Here is a 19746-nt window from a genome sequence, read left to right on the forward strand (position 1 = left end):
AAGGATTATAAATAGATCAGTGCTGTGGTTCCATGGGTGGGTCTGATTTGGTCTGAACTTACTAGTTTTGAGGTGAAGTCCCAATGAAGGTGGAAAAGGGATCCAACAGGACTAAATGAGTTTACAGGTTAACCCCTTTTTTTAAACCCCTAAATTTCAAACCTTAGTCCCTTCAGACGGAAGACAGAAGTCCCGTCTACTTAATGTTTGTGCAATAACTTGATAAATTGCTGCAAGGTTGTAATTTCAGTGAATCAAGAGTGAAAAAACTATTTTAAAAAGGAAAATGTTGACCATGTCAAAACCTAATCAGTACATCAAGTCACGTGGATTGTGTGATTGTTTTCTACTGTAGACGCGTACAATATTTGAGATTTACAGATCGAAGAGACAATGGCGCACCTTGACATCAGTCTGTGCGAAATATTATCCAAAAGCTATCCGAAATGGCTAAAACGTGACTTGCAATATTTCAGTCGGTTATCATTTTTAACATATGGATGAAATTCATTTTAAGTGTCATCTTTCTCACTCAGTTGCTAGCGGGGAAAAGGCTTCACTACACATATACAGTATAAATGAGGTCAAACAAAAGACATGATCACAAGTGTACTCAAACAGGTTTAATTAGTTCAGTCAGAGCTGAAACAAAATCAGGACATGTCAGTATCGACCATGGATGGGGTATACTGTAGGTAGAGCACGCATCTGTGCTGTGCAATGGCTGCCGGTCTACGCAGTGTTGCCTTTACGGTTACATTTACCATCTCAGATATATGGCTTCAATTTTCTCTACTTAGAAAAGTATGATTAAAAACATCAGTATTTACACATACATTCATATTTACACAAAGCAAACCAAGTGTTAATCAGTTACATAAATGACTTAAAAAAATGAATTTGACGGGAGAAAAGTAATTGCGATGGAACTCAGTGGCGACTCAAGCAACATAGATGGCATTCAGGATTTTTCTTTTTCGAGACGTGATAAAAAGATTATTAATTGTGGAAAAAAACAGAATACAAGAAATGTCAAACACAAAATCACATGGAAACTTACTGAAATACTGCTCATCTAAATTTACAGTGAAAACTTGAGGATTCAGTCTCTCATAATGGTGATGTAGTGTCAACGAAACAGAGACTAAGACTTTTTGTCATTTTCTGCCGATTTTTCGCTCTCTTTTGGTGCATCGTGTTTACTCTCCTTTCTCTCCTCCCTCTTTTCTCTGCTTCTACTCCGTTCACGACGATCTCGGTCTTTGTCTTTGTCCCTCTCCCGGTCTCTGTCCCTGGCCCTGTCTTTACCGCGATCCCGCTCTCTGCTTCGGGATCTGTCCCGTCTCCTGTCTCGTTCTCTGTCTCTGTCACGATCACGGTCCCGATCGCGATCTCCACCGCGGTTTCTCCCTCTGTCGCGATCATTGTCTCTCCTATCAGAGTCTCTGTCCCTGCCTCTGTCCTTATCCTTGTCTCTGTCCTTATCCTTGTCTCTGTCTTTATCCTTGTCTCTGTCCTTATCCTTGTCTCGGTCTTTATCCTTGTCCCTGTCTCTCTCCCTGTCTTTCCTCTTGTCTGTGTCTTGATCCTTGTGCCGCTCTCCCTCTGGCTCCCTATGTTTCTCTCCCTCTCTGCGTTCTCTCTCTCGGCTACGCTCCCCATCCCGTTCCTTTTCTCTGCCTCTGTCCCACTCTCGCTCTCTGCTCCAGCGTTTGCCCTGTCCCCTGTCCCCTGAACCTCTGCTGGAGTGTGGGACTTCTCGGTCTCTCTCCTTCCGGCGGTCCTCAGACATCTCCTTCCTGCGGTCCTCGGGCACCTCTCTCCGACGCTCCTCGGGCACCTCTCTCCGACGCTCCTCGGGCACCTCTCTACGACGCTCCTCGGGCACCTCCCTCCGACGCTCCTCTGGCATCTCCCTCCGACGCTCCTCAGGCAACTCCCTCCGACGGTCTTCAGGCATCTCCCTCCGACGGTCCTCAGGCATCTCCCTCCGGCGATCCTCAGACATAGACCCCCGGCGGTCCTCTGGCATCTCCCTCCGACGGTCCTCGGGTATCTCCCTCCGACGGTCCTCGGGCAACTCCCTCCGACGGTCCTCTTGCATCTCCCGCCGCCGGTCATCTTGCATCTCCCGCCGTCGGTCCTCAGGCATCTCCCGCCGTCGGTCCTCAGGCATCTCCCTGCGACGGTCCTCAGACACCTCCCTTAGTCTCTCTTCACCAAGCTGTGAAGGTTCTCGGTGCCCCCCATCAAAGCGACTGAAGCGAGTTTCTGCATCTTCTCGAGTAATGCTGCTTCTCCTTCTCATTTCAGGAGAGTGGCGGCGCCAGTTATCCTCCCTGTGCAAGTCTGGACTGTGACCTCTCATGCGACCGGGAGGAGCTATGGGACCCTCTGAAGGAGTTGGCAGGAGTGGCCCACTATGGCGAACAGGTCGCATGTCATCAGAAAGCCTATCGAAACGATACCGCTCTGATCCTCCAAAATGCTGAGCTGTGGGACCCCTGTCCTGAGTGGGAGGAACTCGAAGCTCATCAAAAGAACCCCGATGTGGCGGTGAAGGGTGCACTCTAGAGCCCCCATACTGGTTATGTGAGTGGAAGTGTTGTCCCCCCATCTCCCCACTGCGAGGTGGTCCTCTTCTTTCCTCAAATTGGCTAGGTGGTGGTCCTCTGTACGAAGGACCTAGTGTGGGGCCCTGATTGTCTTTATAAATGTGGAGAGGGTTTTGATTCTGATGTTGGTCTACGTTAAGGTTGAAAGAATTAGCAGCGTCTTTATTATACTCTTCTCGAGGTTGGTCTACTATTGGAGTTTGAGACCCATGGTCACCATACTGAGTTGGTAGGGGAACTCTAGGCCTTGGGAAGTGGGATGGAGGGAGTCTGCTATCAAAGTGACCCGGTGGTGGCCCTGTGAAAGGAGGAGGAGGACCTCTGGATCCAGGAAAGTTAAATGGTGGTGGAAGACCACTGAATCTTTGTGGAGGTAAACTATTCTGTCCATCGAACCTGGGAGGTGGGGGAAGGCCAGGAGGCAGACCTTGCTGTACAATGTGCTGAGGGCAAATGGAGGGATCAAACATTTGAGGAGGAGGGCCTCTCTGGCAAATTGGGGGAAATGGAGGTGGCGGTACTCTGGGTGGCATAACATTTTGAGGCGGTGGTCCAGGAAGAGGCTGCTGGTGCTGCTGCGAACCTGCCCATTGGTTCTGATAGGGAGGATATGTAGCAGGAGGGGGTCCATATTGCTGGCTGCTGTCACCTTGCATGGGGGGAGGGCCACGCACGGGCGGAGGAACGTGAATGGGTGGAGGGGGACCCTGCAGAGGAGGGGGGGCAGACATTGGAGGAAGACCTTGCATGGGAGGAGGCATTGGCATTGGTGGAGGCCTTACCAATAGATTTTGTCCTTGCATCGGATGGGGTGGAAGATAGTTGGATGGTGGGGGAATGTCAGTTGGTGGTCTGTACTCACTTTCAAAGTCTGACGCCGACATACGTGACATGTGATGAGAATGAGAGTCACCCATTGCTGTGCTCTGTGTAAGCACTGGGATGGTGGAAGGCATCGTTGAAGTGTCTGAAGACTCATTGAAATAGTTAGAAGACGAATTATCTTTGATGTTATCTACATAATCAGAGTCCTCAACAGCTTTTAAAATACTGGCAGCATTTGGCCAAATACTGTACTTGTCCATCTCTGATTCGGTTTTGGTTGGCTCTGTATCCTCGCTTTTTTCTTCATGGCCATACATGTAGTTGACCTCCATATCAGGTTCCATCTGCTCTCCTAACAAGGGAATTGACACCTCAGCATTTTCCGATTCCATAAAGGGTAGCGTCTCGCTTTTCACCTCATCGGGCAGCAGAGTCTCTGCTTCTTGTAGGGAGTCTGTGTGTTCTGCGACACTGGTAACCTGGGATTCTTGAGCAGGTTGTGAAGGTGATGTAGAGTCTGTTGATATCAAAGGCATGTCCTCCTTTTCCTCAGGTTCATCTTCCTCTTTTATGCCAGTTACAGCTTGACGGGGGTCCCTGCTCTGTCGAGGGTCTCTTCTCTGGTTGATCATTGGAGTGACTGATGACGACTTTACCAGTTCTTCAACCTTTTTGCCGAGCTGCAGTAGATGAGTACTGGCCAACAGTGATTTGGAAGGTTGTGTTAAGGGGTTCTCTGCAAGAGAAGTAGCAGATGTCCCTGTGGGTGACATTTGCTCTTTAACCCGTTCTTCCTGCTTCTGGAATTGCTGACCCCCAATTTGTTTAAGGTTTTCGAGGATTTTCATACATTCTTGACTTGGGATTACAGGTTTTACATCTTCAAAAATGGAGTCGTCCTCTGGATCATACGCCACATCATCAACTTCACCCGCTACCTCTTCAGCCAGCTTTGAGACCTCAGGTTTGATCACCATATCAATAGACTTTTTAGGCAGGTTGTAGCCCCTGCTGGGGTCATACTCTTCTTCTGGGTCATATGGTCGGTCATCTTCATCCTCATCAACCTGGTTCTCTTTGGAAATCTGCCCAAATTGCTGTACAATAGGGTCTAGCATTGTAGCAGGTGGCACTGAGACCTCTGCGCCCTGATCAGAGGGAGAGTTTGAAGCTTCAGAGTCATGTTTCTTTTTTCCAAAAAGAGTGTCGAGGATGGTCTGAAGAGGAGTGGCAGTTGCCGAGGAAGCAACAGAAGCAGTTGAGGATGGGGAGTCTTTGCCAGTAGTGGCAGATGTGGTTGGTGCTTTGACAGAGGACAGCAAGGAAAGAATGGATGAGGCAGTGGCAGTGCTACCTGAGGCCTCAGAGGAACTGAACGTTGGAGGTGACCCTGGAGGAGTTGTGCTGAATGGAATTTCCAGACTCTGCCGAGTGCTTTTTTCAGCTTTGACTAAAGGAGATGATTTTGGAAGCCCTGTGTCATCAGCATCTTTAGTCTGACTCCGAAACCGTTTCTCTTCCATCTCCAAGGGTGCACCAGCACGTTTTTTGTCCTTTTGGCAGATCAACAACCCCAATAGAAGGTTGGGACGTGCTGGTTCAAGTCCTAAAGGATGGACATGACAAAAGTGTTAGAGAGTACTTACAACACATACAATAAAACAGAATCAGTCCCACATTTTATGTTGAAAAGTTCAAATGAAATGTTTTGAAATATTTGCAATCAATGGAAGACTAGTAAACATACAAAGCAGGCAGGTGAAATGACAATAAAAAACATTAACATGATTAATATATTAGGAACAGTATCAGATAAGGTTATATTAGATTATATAAGTTTTCCCTCATTTCCTTCAATAGAAGTTTTAAGTCAACAATTTAGCAATACGCACAGTGAATAAACAGGCATAAACATGGCAAGAACATAACAAGTGCAAAACACAATGCGAGAGAAAGAAAAATAATATTAGATCTGTATTGGTAATCTTGTTGTGTAGATGTCTCGTCACATATAAGCTTCATAAGTTTATACATATACACTTGACTAAATTGAATGAAATGAAATCTAAATGTTAAACAGCATTAGTCTGCATTTGTAAATTTCAAAGTTAAAAAATGATTCCTACACATACTTTACATTTAGGTATGTCAAAGTGAGTAACTGTTGAAATCCTGGAATGGGAGTCATCGCAAGTCTTTACAAAATGTGCATTTCAGAGACACAACATACAAAAGCAGGTCCAGAGATGTTTGACTCAGTGATGGTCAAGCCAATGCAACTGCTGATTCTTCAACTTAGAATGTATGTGTAAAGGCTTTTGGTTTGACTTGGCGATGCAGCAGCAGAAGTACAATGTGAACTACAGGTTTCATCGTGTTTCCCTGTGAGCCAAGTCTTAAGAGACAAAATGCTGAGACTGGACTCAAATGGCAACAACCTGACATGCATAACTTCCTTTATTTGACATTTGATACAAAGTCAGATACATAGAAGACTACATGGCAACGATGAACATGCACAGAGGTGTCCAGGGGAGAATCAAGACAAGGTATGTGAGTGCCCCCTACAGTACAAACCCATGAATAAATCAAGCTCTCATTTCAACCTCAGCCGCTCAAAAAAGTTGACACTATATATACTCACCACTCGTACAAAGACAAATGACAATAGACTTTAACTATACAACAAACAAACATATATGTATATTCATATCACCACAGAAGGCTATATTTAGGAATCCCTGTAAAAGCTTACCTGGCCCATCAAAGGGTAACAGTTTGGAGGGTAACGGGTCCTTGGCGCTCAGTGGGATGAGATAGAGGTCTTTGATGCGGCGGTTGTTGTTTGCCACCACGCCAAATCGCTTCCTACTGCTAAAGTAAGAGAAGAGGGAGACATATGCCACCTCCTCTTCCTCTGTGGCTGGGTGGAAGCGAATTAGACACAGCTCCTGTGACCATGTGAGAAAAGAGTGAGAGCACAAATAGTTATTAAGTTAAGTAGTGCAAGGCCTTAAACAAACCTCTACAAACTAAACTCTTGACTTAACACACCTTGGAGAGTGAGGTTTTCAGTTTCCCAACATAATCCCACACGGTGCTTGGAGATATCCGTCCTCCAATGTGAATTGTGTCTGGCAAATCCTGTGGAATATTGAGAACACTGCACATGAAGCCCGGACTTATTTGCACACCTACATGCTTTGCATTCACTAGCGTGCATGACTGCAATGATGAACCTGAGGTCTAAAACGTGAGGGCACTTTCAAAGGCAGTACTACTGACCTCCTTCAGGTGTTCAAAGGAACCAGAGACCAGATAAGCCTTGGTAACAAACTTGGCCACCGACTGCATGTTGATGAATCCCTTCCAAATCTTCTCTTGTCCATGGAGGAAGATTGCTGTCTCGCCCTCAAGAGGACACTCTGTTGTACTGCAAAAACAAGAACACACCTTTCAGAGAAGTCTGGAAGCCACTGCTAGCAATACCGACCCTCAAACCCCTGTTCATATGTGTTAATAACACCTGATGAAATTCCGCACCTTGTTTTTGCTGGTTTCGACACGTTTGTTGAAAATGGAAGAGCTGGTGGCATTGGTAGGTGTCCTTTCTGGCCAATTTCCACTATAGCAGCAATCGAAACTGACTGTGCCTCTGATGGGGCGATTGTGGGTTTCTCTGGTACACTCTGAGTTATAGTCACACCGGACCCGTGTCTGGCCATACGTGGATCTCTGCGGGTTATGCTGACAGAGGACACAGCCGGAGCAACTGGGGCAAGTGCCTGGGCTGGGGGTGCGAGTACGTTCAAGTCCTCCTTGTAAGAATGAGCGTGAGGCTCTGGGACATTTGCCTCCATGTTGGACTGGTAGGTTGATTGCTGAGACATTAGAGGGTCTTGCTGCTGATAGACCTGTGGAACCTGCTGCTGGAATACTGCAGTGACCTGTTGGTGGGAGACAGGGGTCACATCCCCTGACCTGGACGAATGGAATTCTTGTCTGGGGGGCTTAGCTTCCATTTTCTTGGCAAGTTTGGCTTTCTTAGCTGCTGGCTCATCTTCTGTCTTTTGACCTTGAGGAAAAGATGGATAAAGACACATGAGGTCATTTGTTGCATGGCCATAGCCAGCTATGAGGTCACCCACGTCCGGACCTTGGTCATTATTTCAGAGTGAAAAATAAAAATCAGCTTTGTAACTGTATTATTAGTCAGGGGTTGAAAACGTCTCCTTTGAGTGTCTGTGTGTGTGCATTTGTGTTGATTGAAACCTCCTCCCCAGTGCTCCCCAGATCCTTCACTGATATGAAGTTCATACATGTTTTGAACATTAGTAAACTGTTGCTTTCGCACTAACTGAAATATCATCACTTATGTGTCAGTATTTTTTTTTTAATGTAATTTCAGTTAACCATGCAGTGAAGAAATAGAGGGACAATGTTCAATAAACACAGGTTCATGTGTATACATTAACACATACACAATCATGGGTTATAATAAATAATGGGTGTATGTGTAGTGTAAAGTTAATAGCTAATGTTTGTAATGTACAGTTGTTTTGTGTACATTGATGTTGCAAAAATCAACAGCTGTTCACAAAAAAGCTAATGGGTTGATTTTGTGCGTCTTAAGAACTCGTCCAGAATGGCAGGCACTAACAAAATTTGTTTTGTTTCTCCACCTTCCCACTTACCTGTGCATATTTTACAGTTCAGGTCAAAAAGGTGAGTCCGGTGTTCTGCTGTAGTGTCTTTGAGCATGTTACTGAAAATATTTGGCATACTGCTGCCATTATTCCCCTCAACCGAGGAGTGCTGGGCGGAGGCTGAAGGGTTGAAGCTGGACTCATCTTGTTCCTGTGGACGGAAGAGAAAATTAACTCAGACAAGTCATACATGAAACTACAGCGTTTAAGGTGACACTGTCAAACTCATACAAAGTTTCAATTCTAATTCACTATGTGCATTTCTATATTTTGTGCAAGTGGGATCAGTTGCCATGTGTGAAAAGAAAACCAAAGCTTCACCTCAAGCAAAGAAAGACAAAGCTATAAAAAGGATGAAATTGCAATGAAGCGCAGTTGGCAAATCCGCCTGTAGCATTCTTACATTAGCTTGGATTTGGTGCAGTGAGAGGCCCGTGCAAAGGTGAAACATAAGTGTAAAGCTGCAGAAAGAGAGCATGCCACCACTTACAGCTGCAGTAGCCATGCGAGCAGATGCAGTGGTGGCAGAAATACATACATCTGCATCAGACGTTGGTGGAGCCTCATCCACATCCATGTTATGGGGGTCAGATTCTTGCCTATTCCCGCCTTTGGAATGGGCTGAGTGTCCTCTTGAACTGGAAGACTGGGCCTGAAACAGACAAGCATATCTTCTATTGTATCGTTCTGTGGAAGTAATGTTGCCTGGAAAAAAAACCTACTCAGGGTTATTGCACATTCCCAACTGTAAGACCTGAGCAACTGAGAAACATTTACCTCATGACCATCGGGTTTCTTCCACTCGGATATCTCTTTGGAGAGCAACTCTTCAGCACTTAGTCTCACTAGTCTGAAGGGAGTCAGTTCTCCACCCACCACCCTGTAAAACAAACCCTGAGAAAAACACACAACACAGCCATTAAGCATCACAACATGGAAGCAGTCAAGTAAAGTCAGCCAAACAATTCATTATTACGTTAAAAAAAACCACAACTCTGCACTGACTTAAGCTTGTAATTACATGGACTCACTTTGTTTTTAGGATCCTTCAGGTTGAACATGAGGGTCCTGTATTTGTTCTTGTATTTGCTGTCAGTGTTAAGGCAGAGGTTGAACATTTCCTTCTCAATGCCAAATGCAAGTCTTCCAACCTCACTCTCAGTCATTTTTAGATCGTCACTGTCACTCACTCTGCAGGGATGATCAATACATATGAGAACTTCATCAATAAAGTTTTGAAATAAAACAAGTTAGAGTTACAAGACTTACAGAAAATGATACCGACACCAAAAATGGTTTGAACTTGGCTTTGCATCACACCCACCTCTTATAGAGGATATCTGTCAGTGAACGGCGAATGTTCTGCCTCATTTGGTTGTTGGGTGGAGGCAGCGAAGACATAGGTGATGAAGCAGCTGGGTGAGGTAGCCTGGAGGAGGAAGACTGACTGGAGGGAGTTGAAGAACCTGAAGATGATGGGATTCTGGAGGATGAAGAGGACTGCCTGTGGGATGGAGTGTCCTTCTGCTGTGGTTGCTTCTTAGGAATGGTGAAGTTGGACTTTGTGACCCTCAGTGCTCCTGTGACATGGATGGGACCCGGAGGGAACAAAGACTTGGGAGGCTTGGCTGGCTGTTTCGATTTGGCTGCAGATTTACTGGCTGGTGTCAAAGGTTTCTTAGATGATCTGGACCTCCTTGAGATGGGCGCCTGAGGAGAAGGCTTCCTGCTCCTTGAGCTAGCTTTGGCTCCTCTAGTGGCCGGTGACTTCTTGTTCCCTTTGACTGGTGTTGTGGATGCTGGGGACAATTTCTCGGCGGCCGGCGCTGGTTCCTTCTCACTCTGCCTCTCCTCTTTAGGAGGAGCTGAAAATGAAGGACAACAAGCATTTTACACAACAATACCACAGACATCCACTGCACTAATGCACAATGCAATAAGATCATTTGGTAATGAATTACTTTAGATGACAGATGGAAAGACAAAGTCCACATAATTATTCAGAGGAAACAATAACCAGTTTCAGGTGATGGAACAGCTCAACTATATCCATTCAATCAGTCAGAGAATAAATGTCAACAATTTTTTCAGATGTGCATTTACAAATTGTAGACATAACTGAGTCCCAGTTAGCACTGAGTGAAAAATGCAGGGTGCATCTGCCCTTTTTATTTGTAGCTGTGAGATACATTGTGTTGTTTTGGGGATTAAAATGTGTTTTACTTTATGATTTGGTAGTGATCACCCTCAAGGAGAGCACAAATGTATAAACAAGAGTACATTAGAAGACGGCTTTTTAGGTTCATAGGAAATTTTAACCACTTGCACCTCGGGAATTGTTCGAATGCAAACATTGCACAGTTCAACCAAGTCCACACAAATGTCCACACACTGCTCATAGTAAGCTCACTTTCAGGTAAATTCCTAAAACCTAGTATTTTCTCATTTTGGTTCAAGATGAAGCAGCATCCAAGACTTAAGAAAGATGCTTACTCCATCTGCTTAAACCGCATACTATAGCACCGTGTAAAGAATGTGTGCATGACTCCAGCAATAGAAACAATTCAAATAAGTTAATGGTGACAATTTAGACAGGTTAAACCTGTAAATCTTAAAATGATTCAAAGACTATCACCACACCAGCTTCAGACCAGCACAATGCAATCTACATTCACTAATGCCTCATTTTCATTCATTATGCATGTACACATATTTTTCTAACAGTAGAAATCATGTGAATAAGGTTATTTCTGTCAGTGCATAGCCATTTAACAATGCAATCCCCTGCTTTTCTAATTATTCTCAACAATGTGTCATGTCCAGGCTCCCTAACTGTCCGTGCGTAAGTAGCAAGACCACTTGTCTATGTGCACAACACATACAAAAAAAGAAGCACCCACTCCTATATGAAAATCAGGATTATTTGGGGAGAGCGGCCGTATTGCAGAGCAACCCAAGGCAACCAAACTCACATTTTCAGATCACCCATATTGAATCCCTCAAAATGAGTCAGCAGATTGTGGCCTATGAAAGGTCCTCAAATGATGAATGAGTCATGTCCTATTCATCCACTCTGGCCAGCCAGTCAATAAAATGCCTTACAATACCGTCCATGTCCTCTTAAAGAAACTGACATGGTTGACATTTGATGGAAACCAAATTTCCCTTCAAAACGTATTAGATAAATCTCATCAGGTGTAAGATGTGTGTGATTAAACTGTTAACATAGGTCTCCATCTTCTAAATCTGTGTGCACGACCATGTCTTCAACTTCAGGCTTCTGCAGCAACCTTCATGAACAAGGCATCTCCAGGTCTGGTCTTCCTTAACTGGCTTGGCTGTTCCCAATCTGGGCAGTCATGGGTAGCACATCTCCAGTGTGTAGATCACCAGGTGTAAATGACTTGCGGTGAACTGGTCAGGACATCCTACAGCAAGCCAACACTGCTCACATAATCAATGGAGGCATCCAAAAAGCTGTCATATCACCTTTTATTTTAAAGCCAGTTTCCCACGAGTAGTGATTAATCATATTCAGCACAATCGAATGCATTAAAAAGGTCAGCTTTAGGGTTATAAAAACATGTTTGTGCTTAATATGTGTATGCCTAATACCAGCTCATTATGCGCTACATTAGCTTCATACAAGTCTGCATAAAAAATGGGGGAGGGGGGGGTGTCACCTCACACCTACCTGCCGGGGAGAAGGAAGCACCTATTTTTGACATCACTGGTGGAGAACAGGATGTGGACAGACTCGTACAAGCAAATTAAGTAGGTAATTCCACACCCTTAACACTCACACACAGGAGGACCATCTCATTCACTTAACTCTTAATATAAAGAATGTGATTGTAGAAATGTTTGTTTTCCTCTCCACGCCTTCATTTTCGCTGAAAGTAAAGTTTTATCAAGTCTGGATTATCGTATACTTACCTCAAGACAGATACAAAACTTACCTTTCCAGCAGCTCCCAAACATTTGCTGAATAACAAACCTTTACATTATCAAAAGTACAAGACTTGAAAATCATGGTCAGGTCTGTATGTATGGGCGAGTTCATTCGTAAAAAAAATGTGTGGATCATTTTAAAGTGTGTTAGCTTTACAAAAACCACATTAATAATGGGAAGACAACGATGTGGTGTCAATGGCAACTCAAGACCTTCAAAGAGATACATACACTTTTTGTTTAACACTGTTGGTGATATGGATGTAGTCTTTTCTGGTGTTACTGCAATGTAATTATGGTCGCTGGACCAGGATGCAGTGGCTGGTGGTGGCGGGTGTTCCTCAGCATGCTCATCTTCATCGTCCTCATCTGGACTGTAATCTTCATCACCGTCATCATCCTCCTCCTCCTCCTCCTCCTCATCCTCCTCCTCCTCATCATCGTTGTCGTCATTCACCTCCCCGGACTTCTTAGTTGCTTTCTTCCCTCCGGCAGAGCTCTTCTGCATGATGAGCAGAGACACATTCAATTTAGTTACACCGCCTAGTGACAACATTTCAATGTCTTCTACAGCCTTTCTCTGCCTGCTTATAAACTCATCTCTGCTGGCCACTCTACATTTGACTGGAAACCATTCAATTCAAATCCAAGTCTACAGACTGCAAGATGCACTGCTCCGCAGGCTGAAATAGCACTTAAGCTTATGCAGTTGGTGTGAGAAATTGCTTCCTGATTTATTTATTTTCTTATATTTTAAATCTTGCCAGGTTCATTTCCCCAGGCCCGGCGAGAGCAAAATGTTTATTTAAGAATGCAATGAAGTATATTTTGAATAGGACATCTTCACTTTAGTTCAATAATCCTAAAACGCAATAACAGGTCACATAAAGCAGGCTATCAGCTGTCTGTTAAGTCAGCAGCCATCAGTTTAAGGTTTGATATTTCCCATGGACAGAAGGAGGAACCGGAACACTCCTAACAAGGTCAAATAGTTGACAATATTTACAAACACCACTCAGTGGTAATACTCAGCCTAAAGGTGTAAGTATTACATTTTTAAATTATAGTTAAGTAATGAGGTATTGTTAAATAGCGCACACACACCACAGGATTTTCCAATCCAGCCATGAGACAATCGAAGCAAAGTTTGTAACAACCAATCCCATACAAGAACCAGAGCAACATATTTAATATAAACAAACTACCAATTCCTGTATATAAAAAAAAACATTGTTGGCTAGACGAAATTAGCCTAATTTCCATTTAGTAAAATATGCAACTAAAATGTAACAACAAGGAAAGACAATTCCACATGAGGGAATATAGTGTTGGAATTATTCAAAAAGGTAATAAAACAACATATCCCTGACATTTTCAATGGGCATCAGACAGACTGGGCAGAGTACAGATTAATCCTTTATGATATTTCTCCATTAAACATAAATCAAAGCTACTAAGACCCAGTGGGCGTAGCATTACTCATGCAAGGCATATTCTCTACAACCTTCTCAAACCACATTGCCCAGTGGTACATTAGCATGGTTGTTAAGACGACAAATCGGAATATCATGCAACGTCAAGTCATTCGGTCTAACCATCACTCCATCATTTATGTATGTATTAATCACTGTATTCAGTGTGAATGCAGAGCTTTTGCCCATGTCAGAGGTATGGGAATGATGTCAATATATTCCTGAAAGTTGAATCGTCAGCAGGCAAGCTTGACCAAATCCTCTGCAGTGGCCCTCATGTTCGCAATGGTGCATAGATTACCATGGTCACTCCTTGTGACACGCACAGTATTAAAACGCTAGGGCTGCAGCCAATTCAATTCATCCAACATACTTGCTTATGCACATACTGTACATCTAATAAAGAATACCAAAACCAACAAACACCCAACACTGCCCAATTACCATCTGTGTACCACATTACGATGCCGTTCATTCATTCATAGAGGATGACATAGAAGCCATCCTTCAGAGACACAACATGCTAATGGCTTCAATGTAACTGGTGACAAGCCACATTACCAATAAAGTGTCTCTGTTAATGAAAACATTCCTCAAATACATATAATTGCTCTAATTCTATGCTCTTATTCAAAAAACTATATCTGATCCAAGTTACCTTGGGTGTGGACTTGGTCTTCAGAGCCTTTGACTTGTCCTGCTTTGGTTCCTTGTCATCCGTGAAGGACTTCATGGCAGCGGCGGCGTGCCTCAGGATGCAGTCATTGCCACAGTACACAGAGTCTGGTTGGGCGTTTTTCTCACAGCCAGGCCCGATACACTTGGGGAGCGAAGAGATATCCGTTTTCGGTCCAGCCATCACCTCAGCCTTGGAAATTACCTTCTGCTCCGTTGCTGGTGTCGTTATTACCTCCACAGTTGATGCCACTACGTTTGTTATTGCTTTCTGCTCTGCTGCGGGTGCCATCTTTTCCACAGTTGCTGCTGCCTTCTGGTCTGCCTTTGGTACAGCTGTCTGCTGTAAACCCTGCTCCAAGTCAGTACACAATAAAAGTCACCGCTAGTGATGTGCCTCGTAATTTTGTAGTGATGTCACAATAGCAGAGTTCTCACTTCAATACTAAGTTAACCATATAATATACACTCATCTTTCCATTCAACATTTGTTTCTTAAGCAAAATAAATATTGAGGAAGCTTCTACTATCCTTGAAAACCATGTACAAATAAAGCCAGTGCAAACTAAAAACACAGATAATTGATGTGATGTGTTGCCGATAGAGTGGGAGGTTAACAATTACGACTGATTTCATCCTCATATACCTTAACAATTACACAGGTCAAATCATGACAGGTCTTAAGATCCACAACCATCGATTATCAAGCAATTGGCACCACAAACCAGATATTGATTTGATAAAAAAAATGTATGGCAGTCATTGAAAGAAGGAAGGACGTACCGGCTGAAAGATCTTTATCCTCTTCTTCCCAGTTGGGTTGATGGCTTTCTCTATTCTGCCTTTGATGCACAGGTCTTCTGCAGTGGATGTGGACATGGGATGTGCAGGGTTACTTGTCCCACCAGCAAAAAGGGTGGTGACAGAAGCGCCATCGGTTTTCGCCTTCCCAATCCCTCCAGCTGCAGACAGAACAGTCGTGGCAGGCCTGACCACCTGATTTTTCTTGGCGGTGCAGTTTGGGCAAATATAGTCTTCCCCGTTCCTCTCCATCAGACGGCCACGGGCCTCAGTGATGCCCACACAGTCTCCGTGGAACCATTCCTCACAGCGATCGCAGCAGATCATGAACCTAGAAACACGCAATGTGTGTTGGAGCATGTTTCAAAAACTAATTCAACATAAACACAGTCTGGCTTGTATTTCCACACAACAACATACAAGTATGACAAGACAATAATAGTAGTTTGGCAAACATGTATGCCAGTGACCCGACAACACAGGGTAGGCATGAAATGATGGTCAATATGTAGTATTAAAGACGTAATGAAGAACAAATGGGAATATATTCCCTTAAAATATACCAATATATTTGCCAGGCACATCACAGACATCAAGTTAAAAAATGATAGTGAACAGAATTTAAGAACACCAGATTCAACATACCGTTTGTTGTGTTTCTGCCGGCAAATGCAGTAAAGTGCATTGGGGTCATATCCTCCCTCATCAGACTCGGTGGATGATGAAGTGGTAGAGGACGAAGAGTCATTCTCATCTTCATTTTCCTCTTCTGCCTGGGACCTGCAAGTATTTCCTGAAGGTTGGACTGCCTTTTTGACAGCTGTGGAGCTCTTGATGGCAGGAGGAGGGGCTCTGACAGGGGAACTGTTCTTATTGGCTGCCTTCTTTTTATTAATGTAAGTCCTTATGGGTCCACGCTTCACCATTATTGCTGAGGGCTGGTCTTCACTATCCTCATCACTGTCTCTGTCAGAGTCTTTCTCCATTTCCACTTTGTCACTTTTATCTCCAGGATCTATTTTGATCTCCTCAGCGACCTCTTTCTTCTCGGAGTCCTGCTCTGGAACAGACATTGCTGAATTTCTGCTGTCTATTTCTTCAGGACTGGCATCACTCCTATCAAAGTTCTTCTCTTCATCTTTATCTTGTAACTGGGGCTTCTTGGCAGCATCACCACCGGCATCACCCTCATCGTCCTCATTGTCGGAGCTTTCCTCATCTTTGACTGTCCGTCCACCTGATCGAGTCTGCCGACCACCTCTGGTCTTCTGTCCCAGTTTCCTTGTACTGCCCCTTGTCCTTCTCTCTGGGGACTCCACCCTGTCGTCTACACTCTTTGTCTCAGCATTTCCATCAAAGCTGGCCTCAGAGGCAGTCTCTGTATCAGTTGGGGTTTGCGAAGGGGGATCTCCACCCTCCAAGCTAGGAGGGGCACTCTTTCTTGTTGCTCTTTTGGCGCTGGAGAGGAATTCCTCAAGTTTGTCAGTGCGTTTCGACTGCCTGCCACTACGACGTACAGGACAGCGGTTTTCTGAGATGTCGGGAGTCGCCTCCACTGGCATCTCTCTCTTTGCAACAGTGGACCGACGAAAACCCCAAGTTTTTTTCACTTCACTTTTGACCTTAAGAGATTTACCTGGCTCCTTTACTGTCTCATCAGCATTATCGCTTTTTGCTGTGGGTTGTTCCTTTTGCTTGATATCCTCTTCTGCATCACCTATGGTCAGAGTCAATTACAGCAAATAATTACAGCATAGTCAGTACAGTGCAAAAAAAGCTGCAGAGAAACTAACTGCTTTTTAAATTAAGCATACATGCATACATACATGGATAGAAAAAGACCTCACACCACAGTTGTGCCTACATAACAACACCCCACCTCTCATTGACAAGAGAAAGAAGCTTGTCTAAGGTACCTTGAGAGCAGCTATCCATTTGGTACTGGCTCTGCTCTGGCTCAGGAGCTAGCGAGAGCTCAGGGCTCACATTCTCCTCCATAGATGATGGAGTCAATCACTAATTTGAAATTGAATGTCTACAGTTGAAAGAAGAGCACAAGAGACCAGCTATGAGTCAAAGGTACCAGGGCATCTCTTGTTTGAAGTAATAGTACTTTGTGCAATTTCAAGAAGTGAAGCTCCAGAAAAAAAAACCAGAATAATGTTTTAACTTATTTTATTTGTGATTTAATTGTATTTAAATTATTTGCGTGGAATATTAATTATCATCTATCTTAGTCTAATGAACGCACAGATCTCCTTTGGAAATTAAATTTGGAAGCTATGGCACCTTCCATGGGTAAATAAGACTACCAACTAATATGGAAACTGATCACAATTACAAGTACTGAGTTCTATTGCAAAAGAAAGGAGATGAATATGCACTACATTGTCAAAACTTGTTCTTAAAAAATGAAATTTGCCCATAGCCATACCTGCAGTTTAGTTTTGTAGTAAGTAAGTAAGAAGGTGCTCCTTCAACCGAGACAAAACGACTTGTGGCACATTAATCACTAGTCTTGGTACAGGCCAGGCTAAAAATCTGCTGGATGGAAAAAAAACGAATCATCAAATCTCTCTGCACCTAGATAAATGTACAGATGTGACAACAGCAATCAATCAGTAAGTTATTATCCCCTATATTATCTAGACAACTTAACCCCGTCATGACTTAACTGCTCAATGAAAGTTTCCATACCATGTGATCAACAAAAACACATATCAGGTTTAAGAAGATTTAAATTAGACAGCAGCAATTTAGCCTACTGGAAAGACAACTTTACAATTATGATGAAGCAATTAACCATTAAAAAAATGTTTAAGTTTAACAATAGACTTATTGTCATTTAAAAAGTAAAAATGTGTTTGCCATATAAGAAGTGGCTGCTTTTCTTTCTCTCTTTTTAAACTAAAATTCAATGCAATTGACGTTTTAAATTATCTTTCAGAAAAAGAGGATTTCAATATACTACCGCATACTTTATTGGCTTTTGATAATTGGTCACCGTTCATCATTTCATCATCTCAATGCAATGATCAAGCACTAGTACTAGGCAGGATCGTTTCTACGTTTTGTGAACAGTTTGGCAAACAAATATCATTACTTCAAATCGCACAACATAATTTGGCTTTGCTTAACAGGTAAATTTAATTTTGCCAACAACGACGTTCGTGGGCTCTAGTTGCATTATCATTACATCTGCCGTTGAATGAAGTTATTGATCAGTACAAAACATCCGGGCACCAAATGACAGTGAACATGTCCGTTTCTTCCCTGCATTGATGTGGTCACGGCACTCTGCCACGTGAGGGTAGGGGTTGCCAAGGCGTGGTGGGAGGAGCCGAGGACGAAGCTCAATTTTAAGACTAATGCATTATCCTATTTTTTTGTAACTTGATAAATAAATCGGCAAACTGTAAACACTCCGCGGTGCAAAGTCACACGCTATGGTGAATACAACAGACATAAAGTGGACCATCGATTTCTACGCTCCTTCTGCATCGAGGCATGAAGAGGCGGAAGCTGCACAGGCCTGCGCGCGCATGGTCAACTGCTACTTTTCCCGTGACCAAAACACAACCTTTGCATCACATTTAGAATCACACATTGCGTAGAATTTGCACGCTGTATATACAGGATGTATAGGAATTATCACAACCACGGCTTTATATATCTCGGCCAATTCCCACCACGCAACCAAAAGATAGATAGCGCGAATGATGAGCGCGAACCACTACGCAAACGCATGTTAGAATTGTGTGTAAAGCTGTTGCCAGCATTTACAGTGAGTGGAGACGAGTTTTGGTCAGCAATCTTTCGCGCTCACGTTTATAGTGTGTTTAGCTTAAGCTATAATGGCCACCACGAGCGTGGAACCGTGCTAACAAACCAAACGTCAAACTACTAACTAGTTACTCAACCCATGATTCATTAAACCAAATCACATGTGCAAATAAACAATACAAGTGTAACCATTCTTTAAAAAATAAATATCTATATAGATAAATAGTCAACATGGCCAAGCTACGATGGCGTTAGCTTGTTAGCAGCATCGCGTTCAACCTTGTTTCGGACGTTATGACATCGAGGCCGAAACTAAAACCTATGCGAGAAAAAGATAACAAAAAGGCTGTTGCGGTGCGCGTTCACCCAACATCACATGTCCCAAATATTCCACTGAAAATCACCCACCTATGAACTAGAAATCGATGATGTGTCGTCGCGCTTTCTCTGTTCAGTCCTCCATTTTCCATTCCCGCTAGCTAGCGCTAACTGACTGCGGCAGATGGCTGACGGCTTACAGAAAAACTGTCTCTTGCGCTACGGCGCCCCTAATGGCCCGGAGGAGAAATGCAGCAGACAATGTTCGCGCTTGTTTGGTTTCGAACGGACGAGAGAGGGAGAGGGAGAGGGAGAGAGCGAGAGAGCGAGAGAGCGAGCGAGAGAGAGAGAGAGAGAGAGAGAGAGAGAGAGAGAGAGAGAGAGAGAGAGAGAGAGAGAGAGAATTTAGAGAGTTAAATACATCAAATACAGCCACACTGCATTGTACACTGCAATACATGCTGTTTAAGTGCATTTACTCATATATTTTAAACACATCTATCAAGACTATTGTAGCATATCCGGAGTTCCAAGTTATTTAAAGTCACATATCTTGGGGTAAATGGAGAAACAACTTACCTATGGAAAAAATGTTACACG

At 43.7% G+C, this 19746-nt stretch overlaps 1 protein-coding gene across 4 annotated transcripts; it reads right to left on the reverse strand.

The window, feature by feature from the left end:
• Window positions 1-608: 608 nt before the first annotated feature.
• dido1 (death inducer-obliterator 1) lies at window positions 609-19347 on the reverse strand. Of its 4 annotated transcripts, none has more exons than XM_076156998.1 (17): window positions 19237-19347; window positions 17480-17586; window positions 16962-17080; window positions 15691-16762; window positions 15028-15376; window positions 14228-14596; window positions 12329-12599; window positions 9471-10011; window positions 9178-9337; window positions 8924-9040; window positions 8685-8798; window positions 8135-8297; window positions 6984-7515; window positions 6726-6873; window positions 6495-6584; window positions 6196-6391; window positions 609-5046 (listed from the first exon to the last, which is right to left on the reverse strand). In XM_076156998.1, exons 3-17 carry the CDS (start codon window positions 17041-17043, stop codon window positions 1145-1147), a joined length of 8106 nt encoding a protein of 2701 aa, XP_076013113.1. In that variant the 5' UTR covers window positions 17044-17080; window positions 17480-17586; window positions 19237-19347; the 3' UTR covers window positions 609-1144. The 4 variants fall into 4 exon arrangements, with proteins under 4 accessions (XP_076013113.1, XP_076013114.1, XP_076013115.1 ...); XM_076156999.1 differs by having other exon boundaries at window positions 17480-17589; XM_076157000.1 differs by lacking the exon at window positions 16962-17080.
• Between the last annotated feature and the right edge of the window lie 399 nt (window positions 19348-19746).

This window comes from Genypterus blacodes, unplaced genomic scaffold (assembly GCF_046128005.1).
Source record: "Genypterus blacodes isolate CSIRO-AG114 ecotype Tasmania unplaced genomic scaffold, CSIRO-AGI_Gbla_v1 ptg000070l_1, whole genome shotgun sequence".
In the NCBI taxonomy this organism is placed as follows: Eukaryota; Metazoa; Chordata; class Actinopteri; order Ophidiiformes; family Ophidiidae; genus Genypterus; species Genypterus blacodes.

What these genes read in the sequence shown, in the direction of transcription:
- dido1 (XM_076156998.1), bottom strand. Translation starts at nt 17,043, where the DNA reads ATGGAGGAGAATGTGAGCCCTGAGCTCTCGCTAGCTCCTGAGCCAGAG. An exon ending in AATGGATAGCTGCTCTCAAG is followed by an intron (nt 16,763 to 16,961) that starts GTACCTTAGACA and finishes CTCTGACCATAG; the next exon opens with GTGATGCAGAAGAGGATATC. An exon ending in GTTACCCTTTGATGGGCCAG is followed by an intron (nt 5,047 to 6,195) that starts GTAAGCTTTTAC and finishes TCCATCCTTTAG; the next exon opens with GACTTGAACCAGCACGTCCC.